The 15,508-nt window shown below is 45.0% G+C and overlaps 1 protein-coding gene across 2 annotated transcripts in view; it reads left to right on the forward strand.

The window, feature by feature from the left end:
- LOC130884449 (uncharacterized) overlaps window positions 1-7,091 on the forward strand; it is a 7,409-nt gene extending 318 nt beyond the window's left edge. Inside the window, exons 1-2 of one of the 2 annotated variants that reach the window (XR_009058023.1) lie at window positions 1-198; window positions 6,550-7,091. The exon at window positions 1-198 is cut by the window's left edge and continues 318 nt beyond it. Coding sequence is in view for 1 of the 2 variants with exons in the window: in XM_057785557.1 (XP_057641540.1) it covers window positions 729-2,424; window positions 6,550-6,557 (1,704 nt within the window). In the remaining variant the exon portion in view is untranslated. Of the gene's footprint in view, window positions 199-699; window positions 2,425-6,549 lie in introns of those variants that run through there. The other variant, XM_057785557.1, reaches the window with a different exon arrangement.
- Window positions 7,092-15,508: the final 8,417 nt, after the last annotated feature.

Below are 15,508 nucleotides of genomic sequence, written 5' to 3' on the forward strand. Positions count from 1 at the left end.
ATAATAACATTGGTGCCGTCTGCTCGGGGACCTTCGCGCCCCGGGGCCCTCACCTGAGGCCTCGGCTCTGGGTTTTGGCGCCTCCTGGAGCTCGGGGCCTCCCCCGGGACAAGGTCAGAACCGGACGACCTGCGACCACTCCACGTGTTCCAGCCATCTCGACACGGCCCTCCCTCTCCAACCGTCAGCGGCTAATTCGTGAGTTTACCTGGGCTGGCTAACCATCCCCTCTCACCTGGAGGAGGCCGGCCGAGCTCCCGGCTTCCTCTGGCGTGTCCTGGGTGTGGTTGCTAACCCCCCCTCTTCCCCCGACCTTCCGCCCTAGGCTAGACCTGTTTTTATCCGCGCCCAAAAGCCCGGGGCTTTTGGTTCTCTGTCCTCTGTTTCATTCCTTTTCTTTCTTCTTCTTCATCGTGACCGCCGCTACGGTGCGGCCCGCCGCTACGGTGCGGCCCGACCTTGGCTGAATTCGACTCAGCCAAGGTCCTACCACCCCCCCTGTGAAATCGGACGCCTTTTCACAGGGCCTGGGTGTTCTTCGGCTGCAACGGGCAGCCTTCGGGCGTAACTGTCCCCTCCTAGCCTAGACCCCCGTCTCCCGTCGAAAACTAGGACTGGGTCAGCTAGCCCATAGCACGGTCCCCTGGGTACTCTGACGCCTGTGTCCAGAGCAACTGTGTTCGGGGCATCTTTGGGTGCCTTCTGCGGATATTTTCACGGTTCTAGCCATGGGCGCTAAGTCTTCAAAACCAATTCCCCCTTCCTCTCCTCTGGGACAGCTGTTGGAAGCCCTACAGCCCCACGCCTTAATTCCTTCTGTTAAATTATCTACACTCATCCGCCTTTGCTCTAAGAGGTGGCCGTCCTACGGCCTACAGGGGAACTTTAAATGGCCATCTTGCGGGTCTTTTGACCCCGATATTCTACGGGAACTAGCTAACTTTTGCCACCGTTCTGCTAAATGGAAAGAAATGATGTATATTATGGCATTCTTTTACATGGCTTTAAAAACAAATCCTTCTACTGTCTCTCAGTGCTCACCTGCTCACATGTTCTTAGCAATGCCGCCCCACCCGGAACCTCCTGCTCCTGCTATGGACCCCGCGGACGAACCTCCACCTCCCCGGCCTCGCGGGGCTACTCCTTCCCGTTCTGCCAGATCTAACGATGGTTCTTCCATTCCCCTTTCCTCCAAAGTTTCTTTTAGGCACAGAAAATCCTCCTCCAGGTCACCTAACCGTTCTCCGTCTAGTTCCCCAACAGGCTCCCGTTCTGGATCTACAGGGATTTCGCCCAGTTCCTCCGAGGAGGCTTCCACCCGCCCCCGCCGATCCCGGGAGCGATCCCGGGAGCGGCTGGAAAATTCTCCCCACCCCCACCACAGGTCGCATGGGGGGGTGGAGGCTTCCACCCGCCCCCACCGCAGGACATACAGACAGTCGGGAACGTCTTCGGATTCTTCCCCATCCCCCTCCCGCCCCGTCCCTAGGCCGCGATCTTCCAAAGCCCCTCTGGGCGGCTCCACTCCCGCCCACCGCCTTGCACCTTCTTTCACCCCTCCGCTCACACGCTCGCGTGCTGCGGAGTCTGACGCTGGTCAAGTCAGACCAGCCACCGTTCTGCCCTTGCGGGAGGTGGCTGGGGCAGAGGGTGTAATGAGAGTCCACGTTCCGTTCGCCTTATCGGAACTCTCACATATTTCTAAGTTACTCGGGTCATACACGGCTAATCCCACCAATTTCACAAAGGAGTTTCAATATTTAACCCAATCTTATAACCTAACTTACCATGACATTTTTATGATCCTGTCTAATAACTTGCTTCCCGAGGAGCGCAGGCGGGTTTGGGAGCAAGCGAGACTCCATGCTGATGAAGTCCACCAAACCTTAGCCTCCCACCCTCCGGGGGCAGAGGCGGTGCCAGACCAGGAACCCCACTGGGATTATAATTCCCCTGGGGGCATTCTGGCCAGAGACCGGTTCCTAACTTGCCTCATGATAGGGCTCCGCAAGGCTGCCCTTAAACCAGTAAACTATTCTAAACTTGCAGAAATTTTTCAGGACACTAAGGAAAATCCTTCCGCATTCCTTGACCGCCTTACCAAAGCCATGTTACAGTTTACGAACATGGATCCAGAATCCACTGAGGGCAGACAGCTTCTAATGACCCATTTCTTTAACCAGTGCTACCCGGATATCAAAGCCAAGCTCAGACGTTTTGAAAAGGGTCCCCTAACCCCACAAGCACAGGCTCTGGAGGTGGCCTTCAAAGTGTACCACGCCAGGAACGACAAGGCTCGCAACCACTGCCACGTGATAACCGCGCCTGCCCGGCCAGCAGAGGTGACAGACTCGACCCGTCCTGTTCGTGCTGCCCCCCCACCTCCCGGGGTGCGTGAGCCACCGGGCCCATGCTTCAAGTGTGGTAAGGCGGGTCACTGGGCAAAAAGTTGCCCTAACCCTCATCGTAACCCGCGGGGTCCCTGCCCAAAATGTCACAGGGAGGGTCACTGGTCCATAGATTGCCCCCGTGCCTTTGATGATGCGGGGGCAACAGGCCCAGGGGATTCTCAGGTCGATCTATTGGGCCTGGCCCTGGAGGACTGAAGGTTCCCGGGCTCCGACGACCCGACCGCCACGCCCATCTGCAACCAGGAGCCACGGGTACTTCTCACAGTGTCGGGACGCCTCATTTCGTTTCTTTTGGACACCGGAGCAACCTACTCGGTTCTAAGAGAATTTTGGGGACCAACCTCTCCCTCAAACTCCCCTATTGTTGGGGTAGGGGGACAGCCTTATTTTCCTCACCAGACTCCACCTCTCAATTGTATATTTAAAAATATCTTTCTCACCCACTCATTCCTAGTTTTACCAACCTGCCCGGTCCCACTCTTGGGAAGGGATCTCCTAACCAAGTTGGGGGCCTTCATTTCTTTCGCACCCCCCACCCGCTTTGTTCCAGATTCGTCGGTGACGCAGCTGCTGCTTCTCCTGGCCCCACAATCTCCTGATACTAACACGCCCTTTCCTCTTCCAGCTTCCCAGGTGGACCCCCTCGTGTGGGACACCCAGAATCCTGCCGTCGCTAAACACTACTCCCCCATCGTTATTCAGTTAAAAAATCCCACCAAGTATATTACTCAAGCTCAATACCCCCTTTCTTCCCAGAGCCTCAGAGGACTAAAACCCATAATTTCTGACCTTCTAAGGAAAAAGCTGCTCCGCCCCACCTCTTCTCCCTTTAATACTCCTATACTGGCTGTTAAGAAATCTAACGGAACTTATCGTTTGGTTCAGGACCTCCGACGTATTAATTCTGCTGTTGTCCCGCTACACCCAGTTGTCCCTAACCCCCTCACCCTTCTGTCTAACATTCCTTCAGGAACCTCCCACTTCTCAGTCTTAGACCTAAAAGATGCCTTTTTCTCTATCCCTCTCAGCCCTCAATCTCAAAATATCTTCGCCTTCACCTGGACAGATCCTGATACTAACTTCTCCACACAACTAACTTGGACCGTCCTCCCTCAGGGATTCCGGGACAGCCCACACCTCTTTGGCCAGGCCCTGGCCTCTGATCTGCTCTCACTGTCCCTCCTTAAATCAAAACTGCTACTCTATGTCGATGACATTCTGCTGTGTAGCCCATCTCTGGAGACTAGTAGGACTGATACCACCGCCTTATTAAATTTCTTATCCAAAAAGGGCTACAGAGTTTCCCCCTCTAAGGCTCAATTGTCCACCACTCAGGTAACGTATTTGGGATTAACCATAACCCCAACCCAAAAGGCCATCACTCTGGACAGAAAAAAACTAATTCAATCTCTTACAGTTCCTTCCACCAAAGAAGAGGTTTTATCATTCCTAGGAGTGGCTGGTTTCCTGCGTTCCTGGATTCCCTCCTTCTCCCTCCTTGCCCGCCCTCTATACGAAGCAGCTCTGGGCTCTCTGCATGAGCCCCTTCTCCACCCCATCACCAAGCCCTTCCGGAGACTCCAGCAGGCCCTTATCCAGGCCCCAGCACTCCATCTTCCAGATTTAACCCGCCCCTTTTCTCTCTACGTAGCAGAAAAGGAAGGTTATGCTCTGGGAGTCCTAGGTCATCAACTGGGACCCTCCTTCGCACCTGTAGCCTACCTGTCAAAGAAAATGGACCTCACCACTCAGGGCTGGGCATCCTGCATACGTGCCTTGGCGGCCGCTAAACTTCTTATTCGTGAGTCAAAAAAACTAACCTTCGGAGCACCCACTACAGTCTTCTCTCATCATAACCTGTCCAACCTCTTAACTTATAAAGGTCTACAGACCCTACCCCCTTCTCGAGTTCTTTCCCTTCAGGTGGCACTGGTGGAAGATGCCAGTCTCACATTTCAATGCTGCCCACCCCTTAATATTTCAAATCTTCTACCTCAACCTAATGTAAATGATCCCCCATCTCACTCCTGCGTCGAGGTCCTGGAAGACCTACTGCCTCACCCCTCACATATTCAGGAGGGCAGTCTGTCCCAGGCTACTCATACCTGGTACACGGATGGCAGCTCCTTTCTATGTGATGGGACTCGCAGAGCAGGTTATGCCATAGTATCAGACACGGAGATAGTTGAGGCAAAGGCACTCCCTGCTCATACTACTAACCAGCAGGCTGAGCTGATAGCTCTCACCCGTGCCTTTCAGTTGGCCGAGGGGCAATCTTTAAATGTTTACACAGATTCTAAATATGCGTTTCATATCCTGCTGTCTCATGCGGCCATCTGGAAGGAGCGCGGGCTTCTCACAACGAAGGGAGGCTCTATTACCAACTCAGAGTATATCATGGACTTACTAAAAGCTTCCCATCTCCCTAAAGCTATAGGAATTATTCACTGCCGGTCTCATCAGTCTGACAGCTCTATTGTCTCCAAGGGAAACAATCGAGCTGACAGAGCCGCTAAGACAGCAGCACTCCAGAGCCCAGGTCTGCCTCAGCTACCTCAGGGAGTACTAACAGCACAGCCCATGGCCTCGCAGACACCTCCTGACACCCAACAGATCCTGTCCTACCTGCACCAGCTATTTCATCCCAATGAAAAAGCTTTACTTAATTTTGTAAAAATATATATTAAACCAACACCTGAGGACATCAGGTTCCTAAAGGCTACCACTGCCTCCTGTGAGATCTGCCAAAAGTCAGATCCCAGGACCAAATATCGTAGCTTTCCTTTCCCTACTCACCAAGCCAGGGGCTCCCTTCCGGGAACTGACTGGCAGCTGGATTTTACTCATATGCCCACAGTTAAAAAAATTAAATATCTCCTGGTGTTGGTGGATACAATGTCTGGGTGGGTTGAAGCTTTCCCCACCTCTAACAAGAGAGCCCAGACAGTTTCTGATATCCTCCTCCGAGAAATTGTTCCGCGGTTCGGGCTCCCAACTTCTCTTCAGTCAGACAACGGCCCAGAGTTTACTTCCCAGATTTCTCAGAATCTGTCTAGGGCACTTGGAATCCCCTGGAATTTTCATATACCATACCACCCCCAGTCTTCAGGTAAGGTAGAACGGACTAACCGCTCTTTAAAGGATGCCCTCGTTAAGATGTCACAAGAACTTCACCTCGACTGGGTAAGGCTTTTGCCCCTAGCCCTTCTCAGGCTCCGGGCTCTCCCAAAGGGCCCCCTTTTCATTTCACCCTTTGAACTCATGTATGGGCGGCCAGTTTTAACCCCTGGCCTCCCATCGGGAACCTCTCCCCTTCCTGATCACCTGCTCACTCCCCTCCTTTTCCACCTACGTTCACTGCTGTGGGACTTCACGGATCACTCACTACCTCAACCATGTGCCAACGCATGCCCACCGCCGGTTAAAATAGGAGATAAGGTTTTATTCTCACCTCCAGGTCAACGTCCCTTACCCCTTTCCCCTAAATGGCAGGGTCCTCTCAGGGTAATTCTTCTAACTCCCACAGCTGCCAAGCTCGAGGGAATTCCTCACTGGATTCACCTGTCACATCTGAAACCGTTCATCCCTACAGCTCAGAACAATCCTCCTTACACGGTAACTCAGACGGGACCATGTTCCCTCAAGTTCCAAAGGACAACAGGTCCAACCCCCTCTACTCCAGCCTAAGGAAAACAACGGTCTCATTTTTCATTTTTTCCTCCTGTGCTAATACACCCTCCCTTTTCTAAATTCCTAAATAACCATCCAGTCGTCTCTACAGGAATCATCATCAAACACAGAGCCAAGAGGTTCAGGTGATAAGCAAATGCTTAACCAAGTTCCTGACATAACAGGTTTGTCACTGACTGCAGCAGTGACCCCTAAAATGTTAAGGAATATATGATTAAAATCTATTTCTTTTGAGACATTTTCTTTAAGCTCCAAGACACCAGCCTGACTCACCTGGACAAAGCAGACACAAGCAGAACGAAATAAGTATCATTCAATTAACGGAATAAGTATCATTTACCTTTTTTATTCTTATTCTTAACCCCTGGCCTCCTGAAGCCCACCCCCTCCACCCCAAATCTCCCCTCTAACTTTTTTTCTCTCTACTAATGCGACTTTTGCTTTCCAGCATCCTAACGGTGACCCAGCTACTCAAGAGCCAGACAAATACAATCTCCAAGCAGATGTAATCTCCAGACAGATGCGATTTCTTCAATCAGCCACTTGATGCCAGCGGACAAAACATCGATATGACATCAGGACAACCGGACGCTCCCCGGACCCCTCGACGCCCAAAGTCAGCAGGAAGCAGTCATGAGAGACCGGGCTACGCCCCTATTCCCTACCCGTTAAGACCCTCAACCCCCCCCTCAATTTTTTTTTAATAAAACCAAAAGGGTGGAATGCTGTTCCTTTGGAGACAAGGCCACGCGTGCGCAGAAAATACAGTCTCCAAGCGGACTACAAAGCGGACTACAAACCCCAGTGGTACAATGGAAAACTACGCACGCGCAAGGACACTTTTTCCCAAAATGCCCAGAGCCCTTTAAAAATGGGCGTTCCAACCCGCCCGCTCTCTCTCGCCCGCCTCTCACTCTCTCCCCTCCCTTTTTCCTTTCGTCTCTTCACTCCCGTTCCTTGTATGTTACCCTCCCCCATTAAAGTTTACCCACGTGGGACCCCGCGTGTCTCGTCTCTCCTTCCCCAACCCGGCGCGTCTCGTGTCTCCCCCTCCCGAACAACAACACCCCCATCATAAAAAATAATAACAGCCATAGCTCCCAGTTCCTTCCTGAGGGTGCTCTCATGATAAAGAGATGGGTCTTCAAGGCTCTGCTGTTTCTAGAATTCAAAGGTTTAGGACAATGAACTTTAATGACCCGAAAAAGGACATTGTAAAAGTTGAGAGAAAGACTCCTCAGTTATTCTTCTTTTTGTTCCTTGAAGGCGATAGTTGGTTTAAAAATCAATGATTGTAGACAAGTACTCCTAAGGTAAGTAAGTAGGTTACTGATCCAAGAGACATGCAAAATAAATGCTGAGGGACCTGGTTTTCCCTCTATATTTAGTAACCTTGTGGCCCCAACTGAGAACTCAATGCTTATTAGCAAAGGCAGGTTTTGGTATCCATTAAAGAACTAACCATGCCAACAGAGCATGCTGAACAGAATAGAAAGGAATAGAAATTTTGCCCTGCAGAAACTGTGACGCATACAGTGGTTGTTAGCCACTGTGTCCTAATATGCTGCAACATCATAAAAAATTAGTATAGATGATAATGGGCCATTGTATATACTTTCCTAGTTCTTCCTTTTAATAATATCCCTTAAAACAGGAGAGTACAGAGGTGCTGAAAATTCTGGCGCACAAAAGGAAGAAAATCAATAGGAAGGATTAGAATTACAGAATTTTCATGCAACTAGATGGAAATTGGGATAATTTAAAATAATTATTTGCATTATACAGCGGAAGATACGTTATGATTACATCTAACAAATGGCTTGTGTCACTGTGGAAATAGCCCCTGCTCTGCTAACTAAACTTACCTGCATTTCAAAGGTAGATGACACTAAACACATTAGCACCAGCTACTAGAGTACTATAATGTTCAACCAGGATAGTGGTGTTTTTGACAGGTTATTTATGTCAGTTTTTTAGGCCTTAAGGGATAATTATATGTTAATGTTAGAGCTTGGAGAGCTGAGGCTTGAAAAGATTTAACTTACATGCTCAAAATTTCATTGATCAGCCAGAGGAAGGTTCTATCCAAGGCCATTTTAAATGTGATTAGTTTAAGTTTATAAGTTTTTTTTTTAACAATGGCACTTTGCTACTAAGTGTTATATTCATTTGTTCATATTGAGAATTTGCACTAAGGATTAAAAATCTAATACAACTTTCCTTAGGAGTTATACGAAATGTGTCTGAATACAGTGTACAGTTTTAATATTCCAAAGCCCACTGTTTGGATCTCTGGAGACCCTACTACACTAGTCTCCGTGTATTTGCTCTTTACTTTAGTTCTGAAAGTAAACAAAATTTAACATGAGAGTGATTTTTGTACTTATTACCTCCAAGTAGACTGTGAAGTGCTGTCAGTTATACTTCACTCTGCATGAGAGTCAGGCACATAATATTTATTAACAAACAGCCAGTTATTGTATTCAATTTTCAAGGGAGATAGGAGGTAACCAATCTTTACGAGCAGTGAACTTTTATTAGCATCTACATTAAGAAATAGATGGCGGGCTATAATTCTAAGGATTATAATCTCTTTACTGCCAGGTTTGCGATTCATTTACCTAGGGAATTTTGTTTACCTTTGATTATTCATTGGCCTGTGGTGTGGGCTAGCTTCCCAAGTGTTCATTTATTCCTCAGTGCTTCAGAGTGCTCAGCATGGTTTCTGCAATGCAATAATTTTCTAGCTGAAGATTTTAACTAAAGGAAAAGTTTGTGGGTTGGGAAGCACTTCCCCATAATTGACAGGCAGCACAGTGCTTTGGATTCAGACACAGATCCCTGATGCTTTATCCCTGACTTTCTCTGGGCCCCTGCCCTGCAAAGCTGCATCCCTGCAGTTGTTTGCTCTTCTCACACATCTGTGTTTCTAGACTATAAGGAGATAAACATTTGAAGCTAAAGATCAGGGTGCAAATGTTTTCATACATGGTGAGGCAGTTTCCCCCATGTGGAAAATTCTGTTGACCAAGATGTATACTTCGTTTTACCCTCAGCAAGCCTGGGAAGAAATTTGGAATGTTATTTACTGTCTGTAGTGGCTACTGCTTGCCTTCTTGCATTTCACATGTCTCCTCTAGATAGCAAGCACTCAGACCTTGTTCAATACTATAGTCATTTGGGGAGCTTTGAAAAAGTTGTTTCCTGAGCCCAACCCTGAAGGAGGAGGATCCAGGCTGCATATATTTAAAAAATTCCTTCATTTTACTGGGCCAGAGTTCTAGACCACACCAAATATCTACCTGTAACCCCAAATCCCAGTTCTTCCTGGCACATCAATGCTCAACTACAATGGACAGAGCTGCCTTCTAAATCAATTTCTAAATCTCAAAATCTCCTTGTCATATTTACTACCATTGTCTGGAACTTTGCTTTCTGGTGAAATAACCAGAATCAGCCATTTCAAAACCTATCCTTGGCAGAAAGACTATCTTGCTGTAAAGACTTCTGAGATTCAACAACTATAGAATAAAAAACATTCCTGGAGATTTCCTTTTTGACTAAAAGCTGTTAATTCCTGAACCAGAGTTCCAGATATTTTTCTTTAGCAATGATGAATGAAATTGTCCTCAGGTCTCTAGGGAATTCCCCAGGGAATGCTATGCCCTTGATATGAAAACTCCACAAATTTTCTCAACTTCTGAAAGTTCATTTATGAAAGATTATATACTTTCATCTTTCTGCCCTCACCCTTTAAGATGGAAGACATGTACCACATTCTAATCAACACTGATGACCTCGTTACAAAATTCACATAAAAAATAAATAAGTGCTTCATTTTTCTATTAATTTGTCTTCTAATAGTTTAATTTGAAGACTTGAATTAATCTAATAGAGAAGAGAAAAAGGAGAAATTTTCCCTCTCCCTCACTGAGATGTTCTAGTACTTATCTTTTCTTCTAATCTTTCTATTCCTGTTGTCTGATTATCCTCACTATCTAGGGATGTCTGAAAAAGTGATCCTCTTAAGTTTAGGTATCTGAACACTTTCCCTGGTAGATATTGCTCTTTGGAGAGGTTGTCGAATATTTAAGAGCAGAGAGTTGATAAAGTGTGTCAGTTGGGTAAGGCTTTGAGAGCATGTAACCTCACCTAATTCCAGTTCATTAACTCCTTTCTGTGTAAGGATGAAGATGTGATATCTCAGCCTCCTGCTCCAGCAACATATTACCATGCCTTGGTCACCAATATTATAATCTCTTATTCTGGAAATGTACACCCAAGCAAAGGTTCTTTCTATGTCACACACTGACTTGGTGATAGAGTATTTTTCACAGCAACAAACAGTAACTAATACAAAAGTTGCTACAAGGGAATGGACTTCTGCTATAAAGAACGGAACAGTGTGACATCTTGAGAAATGTGTAAGACTTTAGGACTTTGAACTAGAAAAGTGTTTGAATGCTGTAAGCAGAGACAAAAAGGCAGTTTCAGTAGGAGATGGCAGAATAGTAGTACTGAAAACAATGTGGACAAAGATAGACTAGCTAAGGTGTCTCAGAGGGAGACATTTTACCAGCAATATGCTAAAGGCCATCAAGATGATATTTTGTCGTAAAATCTGGTTGTTTTTTGCCCATGTCCTAAAAATTTATGGAAGGCTGGTTTAAAAGTAATAGTTAGAATTCTTGATGGAGGAAACTTCAAGAAAGCATAATGTTGAATCTGTGAAATGGTTATTACTAATAACTCTTACATGGGTCTCTATGAAAAAATCAAGTGAGGAAGAAGAAATGCAAAATGTACAGTTTGGAAGAGAAAAGAGCATTAGGAAGCTTAAAGTAACAGCAAAGTCTTATGCTGAAGGAGAATCATAACTGTTAAGGAGATTAGTACTAGCTAGGTAAGGCCTCTCACTTTAAACTTGAGCAATAGGAAAGGTGCCCTCATGGCAAGACACTATCCAGGTAAGTGTGAATTAAAAGGGTCTAGGGGCTTTTGTGGTCCTAGAAACCAATAGTGTATAAAAGCTTTTTCAAGTGTTATCCAACAGGTTGAAGATCCATCATGAGTTTGCAGGCAACCTTGGCACTTTCATCCATGTGGTATTTGAATGAAAAAAAATAAAAGGACATGACTGATCCTAGGTATGGTGGAGAAAAATGTTTATTGTAGGTAAAGGGGACACATAGCCAGAGGAAGAGACATTTGGAGAGTCTAATGAGGACATGTCCCTGAGCACGTAAGGAGAAGAAGGGGGAGAGAAAGGGGCACGGGAGGGTGGGAGTCAGGTGCAGCAGCCAAGGCAAAAAGTAAAAAAGGGTGGGTAACCAAAAATGTCTGGATTATATAAGTAAGAGCATGTGGGATAAGGGCAGTCAAACCACTGGGCTGGAGAGTTCAGGGCAGAAGGGGGATTATGCCAACCATACCCTGTAACAGGTAGGAACTAAGGGATGCTAGGAGAATCTGGCAGCAAGGTCCACTTTGATATGTTAAAAAGGCACCTAAACCATTTGTGTTTAGGGTTTAAGACTTATCAGTATTTTCTATGAAGGCATGAAAGACTCAAGAATGTGGGGTTTGTAGATTCTTCCTCTTAAGTAACAGAAAGCTAGTGAGTCCCAGCCATGTGTGGCAGGGGTTCTTCTTCAAAGGCACTGGGAAACCACTGTGTGAAGCCATTAAGATGAATCCTGAATTTTAGGGATGATCCCAACATTCTGGACATGACCACACCATGAAACAACCACTGAGGAGGTATACATACAGGAAATGGAACCAGCTCCAGAAAAAGCTCTGTTGCAGGCAGCAGAGCTGTAACAACTGGGCCTTCTGAAGTGTGCTGGGAGTTTTATGTAAACATGACACAAGCTAAAGTCATGTGAGGGGAGGGAAGCTCAATTAAGCAAAAGCTGCTCTAATACTAGGCTGTAGTCAAGCCCATAGGGCACTTTCTTAATTAGTGATTGATGGGGGAGGGTACCTGGTGCCTATACCAAAGCAAATTGAACAAAACACAAGGCACAAACAAGTAAGCAACACTCTTCCATGATCTCTGCATCTGTTTCTGCTTCCAGATTCCTAGACTGCTTGAGTCCCTGTCCTGAATTCCTAAAATGATGAACAGTGATTTGGAAGTATAAGTCAAAATAAATCCTTTCCTCTGCAGTTTTTGTTGTTGTTATTTTTGCTTCATCACAGCAATAGAAATTCTATCCAAGACATTGACATTTTAAATTAAAGACCTAGACATTAGATGTGGAGCTACAGAAATTTTTATTTGTCTTTCTGGGTTTTGACCTTGCTTTTATTCAACATATCCTCATTCTACCACTATTACTTCATTTTCAAATGATAATATGTATTCTGTGCCATTATATATTGCAAGTAAATAACATGGTGGTTTTTGATGTTTAAGTGGGGTCACAGTTAAGAGACTGCTTTGAGTCTCAGAAGAGGCTTTGAACTTTTGACAGTATTCAATACTATAAGGACTTCTGAGACTATACTAATGTTTTTGCATTATAATATGGTGATGAGTCTATGAGGAGGGTGTGTGTAGGAATGGAATATGGTAGTCTGAATGAACATATCCCCCACAGACTTGGATATCGGAACACTTGATCCCTACTTGATGGGACTGCTTTGGGAGATGTTGGAACCTTTAGGAGCCTTGCAGGAGGCAGTTCAACACTGGGTGAGCTTCAACTGTTGACAGCCTTGTACTACTGCCCATTTGTTTATTTCTTCTTCTTCTTCTTCTTCTTCTTCTTCTTCTTCTTCTTCTTCTTCTTCTTCTTCTTCTTCTTCTTCTTCTTCTTCTTCTTCTTCTCCTCCTCCTCCTCCTCCTCCTTCTCCTTCCCCTCCTCCTCCTTCTCCTCCTCCTCCTTTTCCTCCTTCTCCTTTTCCTCTTTCTCCTTTTTCTTCTCTGCCTCCTGCTTCTCATGCTCTTCCTTCTCCTCATCCTTCCTCTCCTTCTTCTCCTCGTCTTTTTCCTCCTTCTCCTCCTCCTTATCTTTCTCCTCTTTTTTCTCCTTTTTCTCCTCCTCCTCGTTCTTCTTCTTTTATTTTCTGGTTGAATATAGGTGATCTCTTGGCTTTCTCTCACTGTGTTGCCACCCTTATTCCTGCCACTTGTCGCTATACCTCCCTGACATAATGGAATCTTATCCTTCTGTAACTATAAGTCAAAGCAAATGTTTTCACCTGCTGTTGCTTTGAGTCCTGACATTTTATCGCAGCAATAGAAAAGTAATTATTACACTGCCATAAAAAAATCTTTCTAGAACAAAATTTATGATCTTATCTATTTTTTCCTAAAATTCTTCAATTATGTATCAGAATTTCAGGTCAAAATTATATAATTTCTTTACTTTCTGAACATTATCTGCTTTCCTACTTTCATGTTTTATCTTCTATCTCTGTTTACATTGTAAACAGAATGAGTAGCTTCACCATGTTTTCCTTTCCTTTCTTTCCTCCCCTCTTTCTTTCTTTTGTTCTTCTTTTATTGTTTTATTTCTCCATCTCAATAACTCTTGACTTGAAAACTACCATCATTCCCCAAGATGAAGTAAGGACCTTCTTGCTCTCTGATACTTTCATAAATTGGACCTTGCTCTATTACGCCCCTTACCAGAACTAGTATGGATCTTGTTCATGTCAATAGCTGCGGTGCCTCATACTATGCCAGATACATGTATCAAAATACAAAGGTAAAGATGAATGGTTGGATATGTTAATATGTCACCATGGAAGTTATTTTAACAGACTTGACACACGGCATCACATAAATGATGCATGCCTATCCATATACTCTTGAATTTAGGGATGAATATGAACCTTCTCCAGCAGGACAATAAATGCCACATACTTTGTTTCTCTCGTGGATGGAGCAAAAGTTCTTCTTGATATTCTGTGGGTGACATGTATGGACCATATTTGTGTAAAGCACAGAATCTCTAAATGACAGGACTTCATTCTCAGACACCTTGTCAAAAGAATTCTGACTCACAGCCTTATTTTCACTAAGATTAACTTATTTATGAATACAGTTCATTGGTTTTTTTTGTTTGCTTTTTAAGTCCATTATTCTAATAATTGTCTGAATTACTTAGAAAATTCTCCTTGGCCCTGTCTTGAAAAACAAAAACAAACAAACGAAAAAAAAAAAAAAAAAGAAAACCCTCCTTGGTGAAGGAACTATTTTTTTAAATGGACTCACTTGTCCTGATATTTATTTATTTAACAGCTTCATACATTTATGTAGTGAAATATGTCATTTTTTATGACTCCTTTGTGAGTCCCATCCCTCTCCTGATGAAATACATTTTAAGACCCCTCCAAATCTCATGTCTTCTTGTAAGTGGCCCACTGAGTTTTAAAGTATGAGTTAATTTCCTGGGAATAGATGGGAGTTTTTTCTATTTATTTGATTGAAGGAAAGGAGTCTTTCAGCAGAAAATACTAGAGTGAAGGAACTAAACAGCTTCCTTGTACTTCTAGGAATAAGGGGAAATTTGGCTTGGACCTGAATGTGGAAGCACAGAAATCTTTTCCTTCCTGTGGAAGAAGGTAAGACATGATGAGCCTTATGCACATGTTGAGAGGCAGACTGAAAACCACTAGTCAAAGATCCCAGGAACTGTGTTATTCTGATCATTCAATATTGTTAAAGCTGTTTATGGCAGCTTTGCACAGAATAGGGAAGTGTTGCTTACCAGTGATGAAAAGGGCTGTGTAGGTGAAAATATTGTTTTCCTTTTTGGTTGTTCTGCCTTGAAAATGAACTCTCTATTCCACAGAATTTGCCTTTGCTGTGTGTATCCTTTATTTATTTGTAAAATTCCACAGTGCTATGTTCACTTCCTCTCCTTCCATCCACTCTCAGGTATGCCAATGCAATGCTGACCCTCCACTAGCATTTCTGGGGTTGTGATACTGAGATTCTTTGCAGCCCATGTCACTAGTGTGATGTTCAGTAGATATTCCTCATTCACTCGGAAAGTAGCCGAGTGAAGTATGGGCAAAGCTCATGCTTCTGACTAACAGAGCAGAAATTTTCCACAAGAAAGACAGTGGCAAAGACATCAAGTGAGGACTGAAGCAGTCACGGTGATCCCATAGATAAGCCATGCCATTGATAGGGTGGACTTTCAGAAAGGTTCAGTCTTGGATTCTACTATATGGTTAGGCAAAAGCTATGTCTTGAATCCCAGGAGCACACTCAAACCTGGGACACTGGAGGATCAGGATTGAGCCAGCAACTAGATACAGAGTCAGCAATCTTCACCTGGAACAGGTACAGAGGAGTAACCGCTGAGTGATTGAGCCAGAGTCAGAGACCACTGAGGGTCCAGATGTGAATCTGGGACCTTCAAGGGAGTAGACCTAAGCCAAGACCC

This window comes from Chionomys nivalis, chromosome 11 (assembly GCF_950005125.1).
Source record: "Chionomys nivalis chromosome 11, mChiNiv1.1, whole genome shotgun sequence".
Lineage (NCBI taxonomy): Eukaryota > Metazoa > Chordata > Mammalia > Rodentia > Cricetidae > Chionomys > Chionomys nivalis.